The sequence below is a fragment of the Vulpes lagopus genome, chromosome 8 (genome assembly GCF_018345385.1).
Source record: "Vulpes lagopus strain Blue_001 chromosome 8, ASM1834538v1, whole genome shotgun sequence".
Taxonomy (NCBI): domain Eukaryota; kingdom Metazoa; phylum Chordata; class Mammalia; order Carnivora; family Canidae; genus Vulpes; species Vulpes lagopus.
Genome location: NC_054831.1, coordinates 48,261,529 through 48,285,267, shown reverse-complemented (window position 1 = coordinate 48,285,267; position 23,739 = coordinate 48,261,529). Strand labels below are relative to the sequence as shown.

Here is a 23,739-nt window from a genome sequence, read left to right as displayed (position 1 = left end):
AATAACAATTACTTCCAAAAATGATTTTGAGGACTAAGCTGAGGTGTGGAAAGCTCCTACCCTGGGGCATTGTACATGGTAGGCACTCCATACATGTTATTACTGCCTGTGTCACTATAATCAGACTCCCAAGCATTTATGTGTCCATCTCATAAATAATTTTTGCCATATCTTTGCTCATTACGTTCAAGTATGTATTGTATCCAAGTTACTATAGAATTATACTTACTGTGTGCCTCATATACCTTTTCAAGTCAGTACAAACTACATCTACTTACTGGTATTTTTAATTAAAAGTATGCTTTAAGAAGGCTAACTGCAAAAATATATAGCCAATTAAATTTAAAAAAAATACTAGCTCCAAAAAGTAAAAATAGTTACTGATACTATATGATTTATACTGGATGAGTCACAGAGGTTGGCTAAAGTTCTAAGCAGTTTGTACGAGAGCCCTTAAAGGAGGTAAGAGAATCAGAAAGGGTATAATATGCATGCCTTTCTTTCTGTTCTTACAAATTCCCTTTTTGAAAACGGCTATTTCCCTCTTCTTGTAAAAAAACAAATTATAATCACTTCCCTTTCCTCCGCCTCCAAGTAAAGAGAAAATGGCAGGTTAATGACAGTTCAGTTTTACTAAAGGGCATCATAGCAATGACATTTAAGTTGGGTTTTGAATGGTTGGTAGAATTTGATAAGTGGGAGGAAACAGGAGCCAATAAGAAAGGAACGTTTGAAGCTGGAATGATTAGGCTATAGGCCACATGCGAGGGTGGAGTACAAAGTAGATCTTAATACACAGAGTTGGATTTAATTATAGACATCTTTGTTTATCAAAAAGTAGCAAGATATAATTAGGTGATACTAAGGACAGTGTCTGATATAGAGTAGATTCTCAACTAATGTTTAAAGAACCTAAAACAGGGAGCCTTTATGTAAATCACTATGCTACCACTCTCCATCAGGACAAAATGAAACCTCAGAACAATCCCTCCAGACTGATACATAGAGTATTAACTCTAGTTTGGATATTTAAAGCATGGTAATATTTTATATAGGGACATGAAGGTTGCAGAATCTATGCAACTTTTTCTCTTTTGGAAAATATTCAGGTATACCCCAATTTCTACCATGATAAACAATGATGAAATAAATACAAAGAAATATTCTCATGGTAATTGTTTCTCTGTAGGAAAGGTCCTAAGTGAGACTCTGGTTCTCAGTGTTTATGTAAGCACCAGATACTTTCCTGCAAGGCCGTTACTAATTCATATTCCACTAGGTTTTGTTGAGAGAGAGGACTTTTATACACCACTCCTTAAATTTGGCAAAATGATGCCCAAAATATTGTAGTTCATTATTGTTTTAATTTGCCTCTTTCTGATTGTAGTGAGAAAGATCGTCCAAGGTTTCCGACTTTTTGATTTTCTTCTGTGACACTCTTGTTTATAATTGTCCACTTGTTCATTGGGTTGTTTATAACTTTATTTTCAATGTATAGGTTCTCTTATATGATATGAATATTAACATGTTTCTTATTTAGCAAATTTGTTTTACCATGGTTTATTTTATGACTTGATTTATGGTGTCTGTGGTCATTCTACTTGAGAATTGTGTAATGAAATATACAGTTTTCTGTTCTGTGTTTCCAACCCTGCGGCTATCCAACTATTTTTTAAAGTTCTTTTCTTAAAAAAAAAAATTTCTAAAATTATTACTTTTTTTTTTAACTGTTAAATATTTACTCCCTCTCAAATTTACTGATATGAAATGAGATAGGGACCAATTTGGTTTGTTTAGATAGAGAATTGTTTCAGTGCTGTGTGATATGTGAACCACTTTTTCTAATGTAATAGAAATTCTAGTTTTTCATGTATGAAGTTCCTATATATAATTAGCTTAATTTTGGTCAAAATTCCATTCAACTAATTTATATTTCTTGCTCTATTCTCATGTCAAATTCTTGTATCATATTCTCCATTTCCTAATATTTATAATTCTTGGATATACATTCCTCCATATTAACTAACAAAATAGTTTTATCATGTTATAAATAAAAAAGATCCCAAGTGAAATGTTATTGTTATTAAATGTATATATTCCTTTTGAGATAATTGGCATAATTAAGATATTAAGTCTCTCAATCCAGAAACATAGTTCCCCATATTTTGGATCTTATTTTACGCCCCACGATATTTTATTGTTTCTTCCTATAAGTTTTATTAATTTTTATTCATAAGTATTGTATATTTTATCATTCTTAATAATGACCAATTTTTTATTCTATATGTAATCAGTTCTGATTATAATTTATATATATCATATATAACTTACTATTGCTAAATAGAATATAGATTTTTGTATATGAACTTGTATTAATAAGCTTTATTACTCTAATATTTCTTTAGAGTCCCTTAGCTTTTCAAAATCTATGAGCATGTAATCTGCCAAAGAGAAATAATAAATCAGTATTTTTACTGATATTTTATTTCCTAATCTTATTGAATTAGGTAGAAGCTCCTAAATAGTGAAAAATAATGGTGAAAATAAACATTTATTTCTAATTTTAAAAGGAAATCTTTTCACTCTTTATCATGAAGTTTCCTATTTTTTGGTAAATACTTTATCTCATAGTTAGGAATGGTGATAGATTTTACCAGACCCCCTTTCATGTACAGTATCATCACATTTAAGTAATACTGGAAAATTTTAGAAACACTTCACTACACCACTTACAGATTCATTCATTTATTCAATAGGTATTTATTGCCTCATGTGCCATTGTTTATTATTCATGTGCCAGCACAGAGGTCAGAGACAAGTTGAAAACCTACACAGTCCCTGCCCTCAGGGAACTTACATTCTAGTGCAGGGATGGACAATCCAGATAGGTATCTGTTTAGCTCCCACCAAAGGTCATGCACTGTTCTAAGTGCTTTACTGCATAAACCGGCTAGCTCTCATAACAGTAGATACTTAATTCGTCCATTTTACAGGTAAAGAAAGTGAAGGACAAAGGGAGGCAGTAATGGCCAGGCCACACAGGAGTGCAAGATAGAACCTCTTTTGTAAACCCAGGCGCTCTAGTAATGAGTGATAGTAAAAAATTTAATGATAATCAAAAGCATTTACATTTTTGAAATAAAGTCCTATTTTTACGCTGCATTTTATTCTTTTCGTACACTGCTGGATTCAATTTCTGAATAATTATTGTAGTGGTCTCCTTTCCAGAGATTTTTTTTTTAAGATTTTATTTATTCATGAAAGACATACAGAGAGAGGCAGAGACATAGGCAGAAGGAGAAGCAGGCTTCCAGTAGGGAGCCTGATGCAAGACTCAGTCCCAGGATCCCAGGATCATGACCTGAGCTGAAGGCAGATGCTCAGCCACTGAGCCACTCAGGTGCCCTCCTTTCCAGAGATTTTTTAAACATCATCTTTATTGTCCTTTGGATCATTGGGGTTTTTTTTTAGAAGAGAATTTATTACTTTGTTAACACCTAAATTTTTGGTTATTTATTGCTTATTTAAAATACAAAGGTAGGGAGGTACCTGGTGGCTCAGTAGGTTAAGCATTTAACTCTTGATTTTGGCTCAGGTGCCCTTGCTCTCTCTTTCTCTCTTTCTATTGTAAACAAATCAGAAAAAGTAAAATAAAATGCAAATGTAGGGATGCCTCATTGGCTTAGTTGGGGAGCATATGATTCTTGACCTCTGGGTTGTGAGTTCAAGCCTCATGTTAGATATACAGCCTACTTAAAATAAATAAGTTAATAAAATAAAATAAAATTAGAATTATTAAAAAAATACGAAAGTAGGGGTACCTGGGTGGCATCAACTCTTGATGTCAGCTCAGGTCTTTATCTCAGGGTCAGGTGTTCAAGCCCCACGTTGGGCTCCATGCCCACCATGGTGCTTAAATAAATAAGAAAAGAAATGTAAAAGTAAGAACTGAAACCAAGAAAATAATAAGTATAAAATAATATGGAAGCCAAACTAATACTGTTATTATTCACGATAATAATATCATTAATACGATATTACTTGGAATAAGACAATTGCTGCTAAATAAAAGACGGTGGCCCACATAAATATAAACTAAATGAAGGAAGATCTATGTTATTTATAAGAAAGTTGGTAAAATAAAGTATATTTTGTCTCTTTATCCTCCAACTTCAAATCCTACCCACAAATTCCTAGGTTACAGTGAAATAGTTTGAAACTGAATTCCAAACTATTTTTGGATATTCTCTTTTTGTCTCTTCTGCTTCAAGTATCTTTACCGATTATTTATATTACCAAACCCCAGGCACCATATAAATAAACATTTGAGTTAACTCCAGTATTGCAAGATTCATTGCTCAAACTATTTCTTCCTACCTAATGGAAGTTGAATCACTTAATATTTGGTTATCATATTTGCTGAAAAAGTTACTTCTATAAGACATGTAGGTGATGTACCTTCTGAATTCTGGTCTAACCACCCATATGTTTTTTATCCTAACAGGAGAGTGATGGTAAATTAGTTAGATGCAATATTCTTGAGTCACATTCACTTACTAAACAATTGTATATAGATACAGTGGCATGTCTTGCAGATTTTAATGAGATAAGTTTGATATTCGTTGCATCTTCATTGTTACCCACTCATTCTATAAATCTGATGATTTCACACTTTCCTCTTTTTTTTTTTTTTTTTAAACTTGGAAGTCTGGGATATCAGCAGGATGTATCTAATTGTATGTCATTGTTTCAACCAAAGAACTGATGAGCCCTCTCAGTGTACAGACCCAACATTTCCTTAGAATAGGAAAAAATGGGTGTGCTCCCCCTTCTCACACTTTATTTTCAAACTAATCTATTTTCCATCTCAATCTCTCTCCTTTGCTTTATTCAGTATCTTCAACATACAAATCTCCCTTTCCTTTTGTGGTTCCAGTGTTACAGGTGAAGAGCGTATGTCCCAACATTAAAATAAACAAATAGGTCACTATAGGTACTTGGTAGCTATTACCAAAAAATGATCTTTATCAAAATATAGTTTTTTTCATTTTTTTTAAAATTTGCCATTTGGCATATTTAAGGAGAGATGTGAATATCATGAGCATAATAACACTGCAGATGAAAATCACACCATGCTTGACTTTCAGCTGAAGTAAAATCTACAGACAAAAAAGTATTATATCCAGGCAAACATACATGCACAAAAATGTATACTAATAAACAACACACATGCGTACCATTTTTAAAAATATGAATTTAAGGGGATTCCCTGGGTGGCGCAGCGGTTTGGCGCCTGCCTTTGGCCCAGGGCGCGATCCTAGAGACCCGGGGTCGAATCCCACGTCGGGCTCCCGGTACATGGAGCCTGCTTCTCCCTCTGCCTATGTCTCTGCCTCTCTCTTTCTCTCTCACTGTGTGACTATCATAAATAAATAAAAATATAAAAAATAAAATAAAATAAAATAAAATAAAATAAAATAAAATAAAATAAAATATGAATTTAAGTGGTTGAATGACATACTTCACCCAGTAATCTACAACAGAATAGAACATGCAATTAAAAGAGGATCCTAAAACTAAGTAAATGTTTTTATTGCAGAACTGGACAGTTGCTCTGGCTTTTCTTCAGAGCTTTATGAATGAATATTTGTTCAATGCTTCTTTGTCAACCTTGCCATAACATTAGTTACATTATTAATGGAATCATTTCATGCCACATAAAAGTGATGAATACACAAAGAATCTATTAACTTGTAAATGGACTCCTTTTCTCAAATTTATTCAAAATCTTCACCTTGAAGAGATTCAACATCAATCTGAGGCATATAAAGTCTGGAGTGTGATATTCTACCTAAATATAAAAATATCTCTTTGCCACTAAGATAGACATTTTTGAACTATTAAATCTGATATGATGTTGCAAATGTGTGTTATTTCTTATTTTTTCTGTGTATTTCACATGGTACCTATTATGGTGCTGGATTTATAGTAAGTTAGTAAACATTTGATTCAGTTAGTTGATGGATTTGGGAATGTGTCAAGTATGGCAGTCATCTGTTTGAAGATGTGGACTGTTTCAGCTTCATTTTTCTTAATTGCTCAGAGTCTAATGCAGGTCCAGACAACAGAGTCAATAAGTATTCGTTGATTGATGTATAAGTGAATTATTAAAGTAGTTATAAGCCATGGTTGTATTTTAAGAAAAGGAATTGTCCAAGCGATTAATATTTTGGAAAATTTATCTTTGTGATAGTAAAAGGGAAGAATTGAAGGTCTTCAATAACCTTTGTCATTATTTAGAATAGTTTGTATTTTATATTAATATCTTTTATAAACCCTTTGTGCCTTCCTTTTGCTTTACTAAGGCTTCTGTTCTATCGGCTGGTTAAGAGCCTTTTGCTCCACATCCTCCTTTCTCTCAATCTCTCTCTCTTTCTCTCTCTCATTCTTTTTTCCTTTTTAGAACATTTAAAAATTTTCATTTTCCAACTTTGAATTGATTTTTTATTAACTATTATATACATTTAAACCCCACCATTTATCCTTTCCTCAGTTCCCCATAACCTTGTCCCACAGTAGACTTCTCAGGAAGGACATTGTGAGCATAGCATGTCCTGAGTCCTTGCATACCTAAAACTTTCTTTTCTAAATGAACCCAAAGGAATTAAATAACTTCCCAGGAAATGCAGTTTATACTCATTGACCCCATTATTTATTGAAAATCCAAGCTAATTATGATGCAGTAAGTAGGAAAAGCTATTGAATAACTATCTCATAAAAGAATAGCAGGCACTGATGGGTTTCATAGGATAGTTTTGAAATTTGAAAGATCAAATAATTTCAGTGATACCTATATTTTCCTCACATTGAATGGAAAATGGATAAATCACATTTTGGATTCTTCAAGAAATAGACAAATGAGATGATTGTAGAAGATTTATTGTGCCTGGGCGGTGCAGTTGGTTAAGCATCTGATTCTTGGTTTCCTCACTGGTCATGAGTTCGAGCCCCAGCTCCAAAGTGGAGTCTGCTAAAGATTCCCTCTCCCTCCATGCCACCTTCCCCTCAAATAAAATAAATAAATCTTTAAAAAATATTCATTGGAAAATGACATTTTGAAAGTAAAGGGAAGGGCCCAGGATTGAGAAGTGGAATCCATTAGACCATGATGCAAAACTGACAAAAATCCCTGCCAGTGTAAAGGAGAACTCAGAAAAAAATAATCTACTAGAGGTGTTCCAAGTTGTATAGAAATAGCTGGCCCTTGTTAGCCTACTTGTTTAGACATTGTCCTGGGCTCCAAACTTGAGGAAGAACCCTAAGGGATGGCTAGCTGGAGGCTTAATGGACTACATTCTTTACAGGTAGGCCATAAATCCTCTCTTGCAGAAAGATCTGGGTGGCACATCTTTCTGTATTCTAAAGGAAGAGGGAGTCCATATGCTTTTTATGAAGCAAAAACAGTATTTATACTGAAATTTGATGAAGACATCATAGAAAAGATTATAAATCAATATCATGTATGAACATTGATATGAAAAATCTAAATGAAAGTATTAGTCATACTAAAAATATTACACATTGGACCAAGGAAGATTTATTTCAGGGAATCCAGAATGTTTCAATATTAAAGAAAGTCATTGGGCAGCCCGGATAGCTCAGGGGTTTAGCGCCACCTTCAGTCCAGGGTGTGATCCTGTAGACCCGGGATGGAGTCCCACATCAGGCTCCCCGCATGGAGCCTGCTTCTCCCTCTGCCTGTGTCTCTGCCTCTCTCTCTCTCTCTCTCTCTGTGTCTCTATGAATAAATAAATAAATAAATCTTAAAAAAAAAAGAAAGTCACTAATCGAATTTGCCATATTTTTTAGGAGTAAGGGGAACAATTATATAATTATCTCCATAGAAGTGGAAAAGGCCTTAGGCAAATTCAACACTCATCCTTGATAATAATAAATAAAAAAATTCAAAATGATTTCTTGACATAATGAATGTCATAAACAAATAGGTAGATATATAGACCAATAGGTAGATAATTGGCAATACCAAGTACAATTTGTGATAGTTGTGAAAATTGCTATAACTACTTAAAACTATTTGACCCAGAAATTGCATTCTTAGATGCATATTAGCTGACATGGACAAAAATGTACATAGAAGCAATATTCTTGGTCACAAATGGAAACTGGAAATCACAAAAAGGTGATCAACAAGGGAATATGTAAAAAGTTGAGCTATATTCATAAATCAAAATATTATGCAGAATTGAAATTACAAAAAAGATTGCTACTAACAATATTAGTGTATTTCAAGAGCTAACATTATCCAAAGAAAGCTAGACGTAAAAAGCACATACTTTATGATTAACTTATATAAAGTGAACAAGTGTGTGTGAAAGTGATCTATGGCAATAGTGTTTAGGTTTGTGATTACAAAATATAACAACTGGGAGGTGACATGAAGAAGGTTTCTGGGGTGCAGGCACTCTTCTGGATTATTCTGTTTTGTGTCGCACAGGTGCATAGATGTTTTAAAAATACATCAAGCTTCACGTTAACATTTGTGCATTTTAATGAATGTATACCTCATTAAGTTCAAAGTGAATGATTATTGCAGTTAACTACTATATATTACAATAAAGGAAGAATCCATAGGTCCATAGTAATAGTAATAAAAAGGAGAAGAGGGCATATTTTTCATTCAGAGGACTACAAACTAGTAAATGTAGAAGTGATGATAGAGTAAGATAGCCTCCAATTTTCAAACACCATGTAATCATTGGAGTAGGCATATAATTAGTACTCAATACCAGGCAATTTTTTTTTTTTTAACCAGGCAATTTTTTAAAGGCGTTTTTGTTTTATTACTATTTTTATTTTTCTTCATGGAATGAGGGTTTCTCCCATTCCAGGAGAAACCCCAGAGGCTGTCCTCTAGGACATGTATATAAACACTGATGTGTGCCTGCCTAGCTGGCTGATCAGAGGCCCTGCAGAATCCTGTGTGAAGGACACCTAAGGCCAAACAGTCCCCAGTGTCTAGTGTTCCCTGACAGCTGGGTATCAAGCAATTAATGGTGAAGACAGTACATAATGTATTGTGGAATTTATTTTTTAATTTTTTAAATTTTTATCTATTTATGATAGTCACAGAGAGAGAGAGAGGCAGAGACATAGGCAGAGGGAGAAGCAGGCTCCATGCACCGGGAGCCCGACGTGGGATTCGATCCCGGGTCTCCAGGATCGCGCCCTGGACCAAAGGCAGGCGCCATACCGCTGCGCCACCCAGGGATCCCTGTATTGTGGAATTTAAATTACAAAATTTTAAAAGTATTTATTGACTAATAAGTTACTATGTCGTGATCTTATAGAACTGCTTTATTCAAAAATTTTCTAAAATAAATTCCTTGTAAAAGGTAAAATTAAGGATGTCCATATATTTAAAAAATTAAAAATTCACAATGATTTATTGAATCTTACAACTCAAACAGAATATTCTGGGTATATTCTTACATGTTTTATCAGTTATTTTACAACCTCTCTCTAAAACTATGACACTGGCATTTTTCTGAAATATGAATGCTTTTTAACATGGCTATATTATACTTATTTTTCATAAGGTCTTGCTGAAATATTCTTCAAAGTTGCATTTGATGGTTAATAAATTCAAAATTATTGATAACTTTTAAAAACTATAGAAACCTAGAGTGAAATTCTATTGAATCCAGAAAGCCCCTTCAAGTTGCATTTATCACTTAAATATACATTTAACATAGTGACTTATTTACTTACGTTGTTTTTCTTCCTGTCTGCCATAGAAAAAACTTGAAATATAGTTAAATATTATTTGATATTCATTTCAATTAATGATTTTTCTCTTTGTAATACATAGTTAAATTTTCAATTAATGTAATATTTAAAATTAAAGTTAATTACTTAAAAAGTAATGAAGTATTGACCCTGCTTGAACAGAGTGTTATCTTCATCAACTGATGCATATATTTTAAATAGCCTTTTTTTAAAAAAGATTTTATTTATTTATTCATGAGAGACACAGATTGAGGCAGAGATACAGGCAGAGGGAGAAGCAGGGTCCACGCAGGGAGCCCAACGTGGGACTTGATCCTGGGACTCCAGGATCATGCCCTGAGCCAAAGGCAAGTGCTAAACCACTGAGCCACCCAGGTGTCCATTAAATAACTTTTTAAATGATAACTGCATCTCATTAATATTCTAAATGGCCAAATAAATTAGAAGCATATAGGCTTAATTATTCTCATGCAAAGATTATACCCCTACTTAAAAGTAGTATAATTAAAATTTCCTATGAGTTCTGTTTTTCTCCACATAGTTGCTTTGCTTTTGATCCTTTTATGGTTTCCATTATATTTTACAGTATGTCTTATGCAGTATATGTGTCATCCTTTTTTCTGTCATGCTTTTTTACCTTATTCTTATACAGCATTTATTTTCACAGATGCCTCTTTGTGCCAGCAGGAAGAACTATTAAACCAAAACTTGTAAAGCAGTGGGATGTGTAATGCATACAGGCTCGGGTGTCAGTCAGGTGGACCTGGGTGCAAACAGTAACTCTTCCACTTAAGCACTGAAGGAGCACATCTATAAAACGTGAATAATAGTGAGGGCTAAAGTACCTAACAGATGTTGACTAAATAGTGCTTATTATAACATTTTCATCATTACCATCATTACCAGTCCTAAAGTAAAACCGAAAGGAAATTGTCCATAACATGCCAGTGATCTGATTCACTGGGAACCATTTGTTGATATCTGATAAAATGGTGATGGAGCATATGTTGTCATCTGGAAAATACACTATAGAGTGATAGATGAAAACAGAAAGCATGAGGCTAGGCTTCTTATGTTCTGCTACGACCTTTAATCATAGACTTGGTTTTAGGAATGCAGAAGATAAAACCAACCAACAAACATACGAACAAACAAACGATTGAAGAACTAAGACTTTATTACAGAGGAAAAACTTGGGTTTAAAACAAATCATTAATTATTACTCACTGTATTGATTATTTAAGTAGTCCACACCTCTGGGGAAAAAACGGAAAGATTGACAGAAAATAAATTGGGAGCAAGAAAGTCTTTTATCAAGTAAAGACTTCCCATAGCCACTATTTTAAGATGTCATAAAATATCAAGATTCAGATTAAACAAATTATAATAAGAATAATGTGTAATTATATTAGAAAGGTTTTTTTTTCACTAATTTTCTCTTATCTTTTGGCAGAAAAAAAGAAAGCCATCTCTCTCCTGCCAAAAAAGCCTGGCAAAAGATTTATGAACTTTGTTCAGCGTTCCTATAGCGTGCTGTTTGAAATTCACAGGCTTGAGCAAATGAATAAATATTCATCACCTCTGCTTTCTTCTTTTTTTTAGGTGCCTCCCATACTCCTTGATAAGCAGTTTTCTGAATTCACTCCAGACATTACACCAATCATTTTGGCAGCCCATACAAATAATTACGAGATAATAAAGCTTTTAGTTCAGAAAGGAGTCTCTGTGCCCAGACCCCATGAGGTTCGCTGTAACTGTGTGGAATGCGTGTCCAGCTCGGACGTGGACAGCCTCCGCCACTCACGCTCCAGACTCAACATCTACAAGGCCTTGGCCAGCCCCTCGCTCATTGCACTATCAAGTGAAGACCCTTTTCTCACAGCCTTTCAGCTAAGTTGGGAGCTTCAGGAACTGAGTAAAGTAGAAAACGAATTCAAGTCGGAATATGAGGAGCTGTCCCGACAGTGCAAACAGTTTGCTAAGGACCTACTGGATCAGACAAGGAGTTCCAGAGAACTGGAAATCATTCTCAATTACAGAGATGACAGTAGTCTCATAGAAGAACAAAGTGGAAATGATCTCGCAAGACTCAAATTGGCCATAAAGTACCGTCAAAAAGAGGTGAGTGTTGCCAGACCTTTCTGTCAGAAGGATTTAGGATTTAATCACAGTGACCTAAGCTGGTACTCTATAATTAAGTTTGGGATTTAGAACATTTTCTGCTTAACTGTAAGTGGATGATATTTATTGTTTGCTAGATTAATAATTATGAAATACGTTGAAAAACAGCAAGAAATGGCATAAAAACTGGTGATGGAAAAAAAAAACTGGTGATGGCGTTTGGCATATGTGTTTAAGTGTGCACATTTAATGTGATATAATGAAAAAAACTAATGAATTTTAAATCCCCACACTAAAAGTTCTGGTTCTGCCATTTATAAGCCTTGCTACTTTTCAGTAATCTCCTTGCGATTTGGTTTTCTCATCTGCTCAATAGACTTAATATTCATAATATTTTATTGAATATATTTATGCATATAAAATATAGTCCTCAAAGATTTGTAGGAAGTATAAAATATGTGGATGTGTGTGAAGGCTCTTAGTAAATTATAAGTCCTTATGTTAATAAAATACATTATTAGAAGTTGTTAATAAAGAAAAAAGCCTTTAGTCCAACAGCAGATGAAAATACTAAAACTTCTCTGACATCTGGCTTAGTCTCTTGATTGGTCAGGAATAAGAAATTTAAAAAGTTAATTGCAGAAGAGTTATAAATTTCTCATGAAATTTCTGTTGGATTTGAATATTAAGTACAGAAAACTCAGATCTGTCATATTTGTCACCTAGCATAATTGCTTTTGTCTGCATCACTGAGTTGTGAGTTCTCAAAAGTCTGTTTACTTCCATCTTCAGAAAATATTGGTTCTGTGTTCACTCTTGAATTATAGTAATTATCTGTTCTAGAAAAACAGTTGGAGAAAACTGCATAATGTAAGATGAAAAAGATAAAGAAACTTCTGAATAAAAAAATGTATTCAATTTCTTTTGAAGTCAGCCCTGATTATTCCACATTAGCCTTGGCTGCTTTGTCTATTGCTACTTACTAAATATTTAAGGTTTGAGATGCCTGAATTTACTTCAAGTTTTTCCTGTAGTTCTTTGGCCAGTTTCCATGGGAGCCTGAAACTAGTTGAAATGATCTTTTCCCCTAATAATGAAGGAAGCATATTCTTTCGTATATATTCCCTTTGATACCAGATTACACATGCTCATTTGAGCCATGTCAACAGTATCAACTTTTTTTTTTTTTAAATTCTTGTGTTTAGGGCTCAGGGACCTGCTATCTTAACGGAACTGGAATAACTTTAATATATAACTATAAGAAACTAATGAAGAACTTCACTTTATTAGAGATTGTTAAGTACTAAATGACACTTAAAAGTAATAGAATGTATTAAAAATGATAAAATGAGGGGCACCTGGATGGCTTGATCCATGGAGCATGTGACTCCTGACCTCAGATTGTGAGTTCTACACCCATGTTAGGTGTAGAGGTTACTTAAAAATAAAAAATCTAAAAAAACCCAAACCTGATAAATGAGGTAAGCTATTGATGTGGCCTCAGAATTTGAGCTACTTCTTCTCAAATATCTATTATTAACCCAGTATTATGCTTTTCTTTCTCCCATTTTCTTTGGGGAGAGGGATTTAAGGGGTTGACCCTATAATTACAAAGGTCTTCTCCTCTGATATATCTGTACAGGATCGATGTTATCCTGTGGATGATGAGTAAGATGAAATTCCCAGGAGGTGAAATCCACATAATGAAAGAACACAGTAGCAGCAACTGGCTGCGCTCACCTGTTGCATTTTGTTCCCTCTGCAGTTAGTGAACCAACTTAGCCCTATTTCATGCCGACCCCGATTTTGGCCCTGATGTCATAATTGATTTAACTTTGTTTTTGGCCACAGTGACTTTTGTGAAAGCACTGGAAGAAAATACTCATTGAGTCTTTTACCATACTCTCCAAATGGAATTCTACAATGGCATTTAATCAAATGAAGCTGCCAAATTCTTGTCAAAATGTTGTCCAAAACAAAACATTGTAGTACGAATTTCCTACATATTAACACATGCTTATATTTTTACCCACAAATCATTTTTATATGTTTCATTCATTCATTCATTCATTCATTCATTTCTTCATTCATTAACTCTTTGAACATATATCTTATCAAACCCATGCCAGGCAATGATCAGGGCACTTAGAACTTCATGGTGGAGTGGCTCTGCCCTGAAGAGCTTACTGTCTATTAACAGGGAGACCATAAAATATTAAATCTGTATTGTTCTCAGTTTTGCTTCTGAACCACTAAAAGTGTTCATTCCTACTAAACGTTTTCTTCTTTGCTTAGGTTTTTTTGTATAGTTCAGGAATATACAAAGCATGCTTAACTTCAAAGCCTATTCAACAAAAAGCCACAAATTGAGTCCTTAAAAGTGTCAGAAGCAAAGCTATAGGAAGTATTTGATCATTTCTAAGACTTCTTTCAAAATGCTTGTACCTTTTGCTAATATGAAGCTGTGGAATTGGAGGCTGCTCAACCTTAATGATACAGCAGGGTGAAGGGTGGCTAAAAACACATAACACATAACAAGAAAATAAGAATTAGTAGTATCTTTTAAAAGGTACATTTTTTTTTAAAAGGTACATTTTTTAAAAGACACTGCATTTGCATTTTCTCTTTTTATCTTCTGAGATAATAATGGAGAAGAAAATGAAAACAAATTTTTTTTTAAAGATTTTATTTATTTATTCATAGAGATGCAGAGAGAGAGAGAGAGGCAGAGACACAGGCAGAGAGAGAAGCAGGCTCCATGCAGAGAGCCTGACACGGGACTTGATCTAGGGTCTCCAGGATCACGTCCTGGGCTGCAGGCAGCGCTAAACCGCTGTGCCACCGGGGCTGCCCCTGCAAACAAAATTCTTAACAGAGTTGTTCTAGAATATCTTTCATTCAGTATTGAAGAGCACATTTCCCTTGGGTTACACAGTTTTTCCAAAGCAAAGTAACACTGGATGACAAATTATAAAATCAGGAATAAGGTTTTACTTTCATAGAAATTCTTTGAAATCATAGGTCATGTTTTACAAAAACATAGTTCTAAATTATTCAGAAATTATTGACTTTAGAATATTTGATATAAGATTTACTAGTAAGGCTATGTGTCTTATTTTTTTTTTAAGATTTTATTTATTTATTTATGAGAGACACAGAGACAGAGGCAGACACACAGGCAGACGGAGGAGCAGGCTCCCTACAGGGAGCCCAAAGTAGGACTCGATCCCAGGGCTCTGGGAATCATGCCCTGAGCTAAAGGCAGACAGTCAACCACTGAGCCACCCCGGTGTCTCAGATCGTGTGTCTTAAATGAAACTCTTAACGTAAATATCTTGCCTTGTATCTTTTTACTACAAGATTTCTCAGTTTTTAGTTTAAAAATGTTTGGGGTTTCTCTTTGGTCTGTCTCTTTTATTTTTTAGAATGCTTTCTTACTGATTTTCACATGGCTAAGTCCTACTTACTCTTTCAAACTTATCTCATGCCCCCCCTCCCACAGGGAAATTCCATGAAGCAGTCCCTCTCTATACAGTCTCTGGGATAAATGCTTTTATTCTGCACATTCTGTTTTATATTATATTGTTATATTTTGCTCTTCTCCTCCCAGTATGAGTATCAGGAATATATCTGTCATATTTACCAGTCATACTTCAGTACTGAAAGATAGGTGTTCAATATGAATGCACTTGAATGAAGTTGCAGAATCTCTCAATTCTAGAAGATTCCCTGTATGTTTCTTTGTCTGATTAAATTGCATGGTTTAGGCTAATTGCCTAATAACAGTCTTCTTAAGAATTCAAATATTAAAACAGTTCATGTTGTGGGGACTTGATTGCAGGCTTGTTCTGGTACTTCTGTAATATCATACAAAAAGAAAGGCCTGCGTTAATTACATTTCATGGTTATTTTTATAGGCATAAACAGAAGGATTTTATTGTTTCTATTAATACTGGACTAATGATGTTATAGTTGTATTGATCATATACTGGAAGGATAAACATAGTCTAGTAGCTAGCAATTCAAGTTGATATATGTTAGGAACTGGGTTAATTTGTGTCAACTGAAAAAAGAGGCAGAACTGAAATAAATAAAAGGATTTATTTGAAGTCTCAGAATTACAATCCAGGGAACGCAAATTTGAGTAACAACCCAAATTGTGTCCTAGGGAACAGAAGTCAGGGCTATTTATTTATTTATTTATTTATTTAAAGATTTATTTTAATTTATGATATATATATATAGAGAGAGAGAGAGAGAGAAGAAGAGAGAGAAGCAGGCCCCATGCAGGGAGCCCGACGCGTTACTCGATCCCAGGACTCCAGGATGGCGCCCTGGGCCAAAGGCAGGTGCCAAACCGCTGAGCCACCCAGGGATCCCCAAGTTAGGGCTTTTTAACGACAAATTGGAATACTTGTATATGTTGTTTACAAAGAATTTTGATAGGTGTTGATGGCCTAAGATTAGAAAACTGATCTTGACCAAACATAATTGGTTGCTATGGCCATCATTAGGCAGAAGTCCATCACTACAGCAAGTTGCAGGTTTACCTGAACTTGCAGAATCCGTGGAATATTTGCGCTTTGGCCCAGTTCAAAAGTTAAAGGTTCTCCCCCAGTGAGGACATGCATAAGGCCTACCTCTTTAATGGCCTCCCAGCTCCCTTTTACATCCTCTTGACATAAATGACTCTATTTTATTTCACCTTTTACAGTTAGCATGGTTTATTATACTTAAGCCTCCAAACAGACCTGTAAAGTATGATTTTTTTTTTCCTGTGAGGAATTTGAGTGTTGAATGATGTGCAGTGTTGCATTGTTGAATGATGGGGCCTGGGTGCAAATCTAGATCTTAACTATAGAACATCCTGGAACCGTCGTACATCACTGCCTCCACCTAGATGCCATCCTGGTGAACATGTGGTAAATCTGATGTAGATGGGGTAGCCTAGTTCAGTTGAACCTGTGAGTTTATTTCATGACTCAGCTTCTTATAATTAAGCCATGCATTTCAACATTAACTTCTTTTAAAAACTTTTGCATTGTGATAAAGCACTTGCCTTCTTCAAAGAATGTAGTGTTTCCTTTTCTTTTCTTTCTTTACCCACTTTTATTTATTTACTTTTCTTCAAAGAGTAATGTCTAGCCTCATTCTAAGAGAGCAGAGAAAGCCCCCTTCACAGGGCTAGGAGCCAGCACCCCATTCCAGTGTTACTTGTCAAAATGAATAGTGCCAAAGGAAGCTGGATAAAAAACAGAACCAAACACCCACCCCCTTGAGACTGATCCTCTTCCTGTGTATTAGATAAGGGTGAGGCATGATTGAAGACATATCTTCAGCAAGTAATTTGTCCCTTGGTTCCTGATGTAATATTGGCAGGTACAGAGTTAATGGCAGTTAAAATCACTTACGTGCAGTCATTATTCTTGCCTAATATTTGCAAGATCAGTGCATATATTTGGAGAGCTTGATGCATTCCTTAAATATTTTCACAGCCAAGACCTTACCGGGTTTGTTACACATGATCGACCACATTGTGAACTAGTCCACATTAAAGAAAACTAACTCTTAAATAATATTAGAAAGCAGTGAAATATATTATTTTGTGTGAAAGCATTCGGTCTTTTTATGGCTCTCCAAATTAAGGTAAAAAAAACAAAAACAAAACCCAATCTCTACATGGTCAACAGCATATCTTTTTCAGTTTAATTTTCCCTATTGTGAAGGTGTATCAACAGCTTTGCAACATTAATTTTAAACTTTGATACTAATCTAGGTTCTTTTTTTTTTTTTTTTTTTAAGATTTTATTTATTTATTCATGAGAGACACACACACAGAGAGAGAGGCAGAGACACAGGCAGAGGGAGAAGCTGGCTTCATGCAGGGAGCCTGATGTGGGACTGGATCCCTGGACTCCAGGGAAGAAGGCAGGCACTAAACTGCTGAGCCACCCAGGGATCCCCCACTAATCTGGGTTCTTATAAATGAATTAATGGAGTTGTTAAAGAGGCAGGAGAAAAATTAACATTTGAACAGCCCACTATTCATACCTTTCTTATCTTTTGTTTCTCTTGTCATGGAGCAATGAGAGAAATGTGATGAGATTGCTGTCAATCAAATGCCATCCCACAGCATGGTGAACTCAGTTGATTCCAAATATTCTAGAATCAAAGCTCTTTAAACTTCTCAAGATTTATGGTTTTATGTTTTTTTATTTATTTGAAACCTCTTGATGTGGAATTAAGAACCAAACCTACTGTCAGAAAGGAGACCTAGGGGGTAGATTTGAGGATAGAGGAACCAGAGAATATAGCCCTAATACAACCAGGGAATCCCTGGGAGGGGAGAGAAGGAGGAGAGGTGAGGGTGAAGGCATCAAAAGAACATTGGACAATGGGAGGAACAGTTAAATAATAAATGGAGCAGAAACAAAGGAGATTTGTATTCTTAAAACTGCCTAGGGTTAAACTTATCTCTGTTTCATAAGTTTTGTTTTCTGTAAACTCATTATTTTTTTTTTTTTTTATTTTTTTTTTTTTTGTAAACTCATTATTGATAAGTTTATCATGACAAGAATATTTTAATTCAAATTTTATTTGAAAAGAAGCTATCAATAACTTTAAATTTGAACTTGCTACTAGATGAATTTCATATTAAAAGTGAATAAAACATACTACTCATGTTCTTTATCTACCTGAACTCTACATGGGATGCTCCTTCTGGAGATTCAGTCATATGCCACCTTGTGCTTGTGGTAGTAATTGAGGAAAAATAGCATTCTGTGCGTGCATTTTTTCATTTGGAAACTACCAACCGTCGTGGGTGCACCGCCACCCACCTCCACCAAAAAATAAATTTTTTAAATTAAAAATAAATAATAGAGAAATTAATGATAATGTTGCTTCCCGGCTATTGTATCAGAACCTTGGGGTGGCAATGGCAAATAATGGCTTTCTCCTTCAAGATGGAGTAGATTTTGATGGCTGGTCTTCAGCCACGCAAAGCTCTGCTTTTGCTACGCACTTGGCAGAGAAGCTGACCAATGATTATCAATTGTTATTACTGACTATTGATTTTCTTTAATCTAGTGTTTTCCTCCTCTCTTACTCTTGTTCAAATCTGGGGTGTCTAAAATGTACCTTTCATAATTTTCTTGTGCCTGGTAAATTCCACATCAAAGTATGGGTAATTTGGAGGGAAAAGTATCTCATATTATAGAGACTATCTCATGGATATCAAAGAACTATTAAAGAAGAGTGGCAAAGAGACTATGTTAGGGAGAAAAATGAGAGAAGGTACTGCATACAGTATTCCCTTCCATAACTGAGATCTTTCTGCTGAAAGAACTTTAAATAAGACTCATTTATATAAGTAAAGCTGATAATGCGTTTGCCTTATTTGAATTCAGTTTAATATTATTTAGCACATTCCTCTCCTTTTTCTCTCTTTTCTGTTTTGAACTGTTTTAAAAACATTTATGTCCTTCAGATCTCTTCTCAAATACCACTGTCTCTGGGAAGCCTTCTCTCAACCTATTCCCAAGTCCAAATTAATTGTTGCTTTCTCTTGTTATGGCAGCTTTATTGCACATGTTGACTTTGCTTTTTATTTCTGTTCGTGTTTTGTTTTTCCAACTGAACTCCTTGCCTTTGGTCTTACTTCCTCTAGTCCAAGACCTACAGTACCACCAATTTTTTTTTTTTTCATATTTTGTTTTGTTTTTCAAGATAATGCAGTTCTGGAGCTTAGCATTCTTCCTGGCATATTTACCCATGAAAGAGAGCTGTCATTATTAATTACTGCTGTTACTGTCACTGTTTTTGTTTATCCCCTCTTAGACCCCCACGATGAAAGACTAAACACATACAGGAAAATGCTACACACACACACACACACACACACACACACACACACTCCATTCTGTTGTATACGATGCAGCAAAAAAAGTTGGCTTCATCCCTAAGCATTTTAATATTTGTAATGAATATTGATCTAAGCCTTCATGGGTTGCATTACACTTTTGAATATCAAAGATAAGTTTATCCTTCTTCCAGTCTATTGGTAGAGTCAGTGCTCTGAGCCATTTGTATTAAAACATACACTTTTGTCAAAAATGTATAATGTAGAAGTTTTATTCCAACCCCTAAGGTTGTCCAAATTCTAATGCTTCCATTGTAGGCTGTCAAAAGTAACTCGTATTGTATACTGCACACTTCATTTGAATTTGTTCTTCTGACTTGTATTTTTAAATATATTTTATGCATTGATACCTCTATCCTGTTACACCTTGGAATCGGGTACCACAGCAGCACTCATAACAAAATTCTAGGTATACAATAGCATGTGAATATATGAGGCTACACTGAGTGATAGAGGTAATTATGAAACGTGTAAAAATGAGAGAAAACAGCATTCCTCTAGCTTACTTTTCTCTCCCACTGTCCTCTGGGCCACACTCACTGACTGATTTCTGGGCCTTGGCCTCTCCATCCTCCAGATGTGTGTATGCACCTGCTGTTCCTAGGCAGAGACAGCGTGGATCACAAGCTCCCTAATGCCTCAGCCCAGCCCCCCACTAGAAACCAAACATTTCTGGACCTGCTTCTGTGTCATGGATGAGGCAAGTGCCTGTTCAGGATTTGTCAGCCTGGCTGACAGAATTATGACAGGTCATTAGGCATTTAATTTAACACTGGGTTTTTAGAGCTTGGAACTCAAATCCCCATGAGTTCATTGTTGCTTTTTCTTTTACAACTAATTAACTGAAATGAAACCACTTTCTCCTGATTTGTCTCTGGAAATGATTGGGTTTTATGCCACAATTAAATGTGAAATTGTATATGTCCAAAATCTTGTATAAATTAATCCTTTTAAACAGCATTCATTAGAAAGTGATAAGTTAATGTTTTATAAAACATAAAATAACTAGTCTTAACTTTAGATTAGATACAAAACGTAGATTGTATTTGATACTATCTTAAATAAGTACAAAAAGGAAAGGGTTAAGCCACTGATTTTCAAAGAGGTATGCTATTCTATTCACCAGACAAAAACGCATATACCTGCAGGATTAGTGACACTTTCCAGTGTAGCTTTCATTTGCCACAGATATAAGCTAAAGACATTAATGATATTTTTGAAAAATCCAATACTGTGTATTGGACACCTTCTCTCAGTCCTCAAATAAATTTCTTTCCTATATGGAACTGGTTTCTGTGTCTGCATGATGATTGACAAGCAAGAATAGCAAATAAGATCATCTATCTTCCCTCATTCAGATGTGATCATTTAGTTTATCAATGATGAAGAACCATTTCTTTGCATAAAATTCACATTTACATTTGAGGGTTATTTTTCCTCATTTATTTATTTATTTTAAATATTTTATGTATTTATTTATGAGAGACAGGGTGGGTGCAGAGGTAGAGGCAGGCTCCCCACAGAGCAGGGAACCCAATGTGGGACTCGATCCCAGGACCCTAGGATCATGACCCAAGCCGAAGGCAGACAATTAACCAGCTGAACTACCCAGGTGCCCCTAGGTCATTATTTAATATCTTATATTTTCTCTGTCTCATCACTAAGCAAAATGAAGAATTACCAGTTTTTGATATTACCCATTCAAAACTTTATCTCAATTCACATTTTTTTAAAAGATTTATTTGTTTGTTTGTTTATTTATTTATTTATTTATTTATTTATTTATTTATGATAGACATAGAGTGAGAGAGAGGCAGAGACAAAGGAGGAGGGAGAAGCAGGCTCCATGCCGGGAGCCCGACGTGGGACTCGATCCCAGGACTCCAGGATGGCGCCCTGGGCCAAAGGCAGGCGCTAAACTACTGAGCCACCCAGGGATCCCCCCAATTCACATTATTAATGAAATATAAAAACCCAATGGATTGTTTTGGAAATTAATAAAACAGAAACACTGTTCACTAGAAATGTTTGATGGTTTTGAGATATAAACTCTTGCTCAAGATCCCTTATAAATTACATATCAGAGAGGAAACTTTTTGGCTTATCCTTCCCCTCATTTTCCTTTGACCATATGAGGCATAGTCACAGTTTTTCCAGATAGAGGTTATTTTTTGTTTGAATTCTTGGAAACCAAAAACATACAGTAAAACTCTCTGGGATTTTTAATGCCTGTGTTATAATTTGGTGATTTGTGATTTTGTGTGTGTGTGTGTGTGTGTGTGTGTGTGAGAGAGAGAGAGAGAGAGATTCTAAAGCACAGATTGCTTCTAGGTAACACGGAACTGGTAAGACAATCATGTAGAATTATGTTTTTTTGTTTTGAGTCCCATTCTGTTTCCCTCTTCACTTCAGCTTTAGAAGCACACAGTGGCGCTTGTCCTCCGAGCAGCCACAGAAAAAAACTAAGGCTTTCTTCCTCCATGATTTTCCTTTTACCTTCATCTGGACTCAAGCTACCCAAGTTGTCAGTTCCCTGCATGTTTGTAAAAAAACTTGTTTGTTTGTTTGTTTGTTTGTTTGCCACAATACTGCTTCAGTTTTAAATGACTGACACTATTATTTTTCTCCATGGCATTCTCCAAGCTCAGTGATTTTTGCCAGGTACATCTGGGACATGCCACCTGGAAAATCTTTTGCCACTTTCTCCTCTTTACCTGCTGGAGCCGGGAAGAAGCTGGAAATCTTGTTGGCAGTAAACACGCAAAGAATCTAGTGGAGGGAGTTGGGGGCTCTGGCCAAGAGATGCTCTTTCTCTCTCCAGGTTTAATTAATTCTACAAATGCTTACAGAGTGTCTCTTCTGTACCAAATACCAATGGCAGCAAAATGAGATGACAGCAAGCCCTGGGCCAAGTTTAGATTTCTTCTAGAAGCTTCTTAGAATCTGGAATTTTACTCTTGTTTGGATAATAAAATAAAATCCATGTGTGTGTATGCACTGACATACTTAGCCATGCAGAAAATGCTATGATCTAAAAATATCACTGTAGCCAGATCCCAGTAGCATTTTTATATACTACCTCCTTCTATAAGGACACTCCTGATGTTTGCCTCATTTTTGTCCCTCTTTCCCTCCTTTTCCTCTTTCTTTATTTAGTCCTCACTCACTTGTTGAAGAGAGCCCTTAGTATTTGCTACTCACTGTTGATACCCAAATCAAGGACAAAAGTCTCGCCTTCAGATGACTATCAGATTATTAGGAATAGCAAACAAGTGAACAGCTCTCACGGTGCGAGCCACAGAAGCTATGGCGGAGCTGCCTTTCCTGAAGCCCTGGGAAGTGGTTCCAAACTTCACCTAACCCTTCCTGGAGAAGAAAGTGCCATAATTGAGTTTGAGTGGAAAACTGGGAGTCATCTAAGCAAAGATGTTAGAAAAAGGCATTACAGGAAGAAACACTGTGTGCAGATCATGGAGGCAAAAAAGGTGGCAGGAACAAGGAGAGGGCCTTCATTGTCCTCTGTCCTCATTGCCACCCCGTGGCCTCCTTCCAGCCTCTCCCTCTGCCTGGTGTGTGTGGATGGCTTCTTTATCATGTCTCCGCTCATATCATCACCTTCTCTGTGAAGACTTCCAGAACACCCAATCTAATTACTATCCTCTTCCTCCACCCTTAGTTTTTCCTTTCATACCACAATGCTGTTGTCTTCTTGGACCTTAACAAAAATCACTTTATTTATTTATGTGTTTAATTATCTTTCATCTGTCTCCTTCCCCTGTCTACATGGTATCATCTTGTCTGACTTGATTATCACTGAATCCACCGTTCAGTCCAGCGTAAGTCCAGAGTAAGTCCTCTGCTTGGAGCAAAGGAGTGCCAAATAAGGATCA

The 23,739-nt window shown here is 35.5% G+C and overlaps 1 protein-coding gene across 6 annotated transcripts in view; it reads left to right on the top strand.

The window, feature by feature from the left end:
• Window positions 1-23,739, top strand: part of TRPC4 (transient receptor potential cation channel subfamily C member 4) — a 205,142-nt gene that overhangs the window by 78,399 nt on the left and 103,004 nt on the right. For all 6 annotated transcript variants that reach the window (XM_041766325.1, XM_041766324.1, XM_041766323.1 and 3 more), the window contains exon 3: window positions 11,410-11,928. In XM_041766325.1, the coding sequence (XP_041622259.1) occupies window positions 11,410-11,928 (519 nt within the window). The remainder of the gene's footprint in view (window positions 1-11,409; window positions 11,929-23,739) is intronic.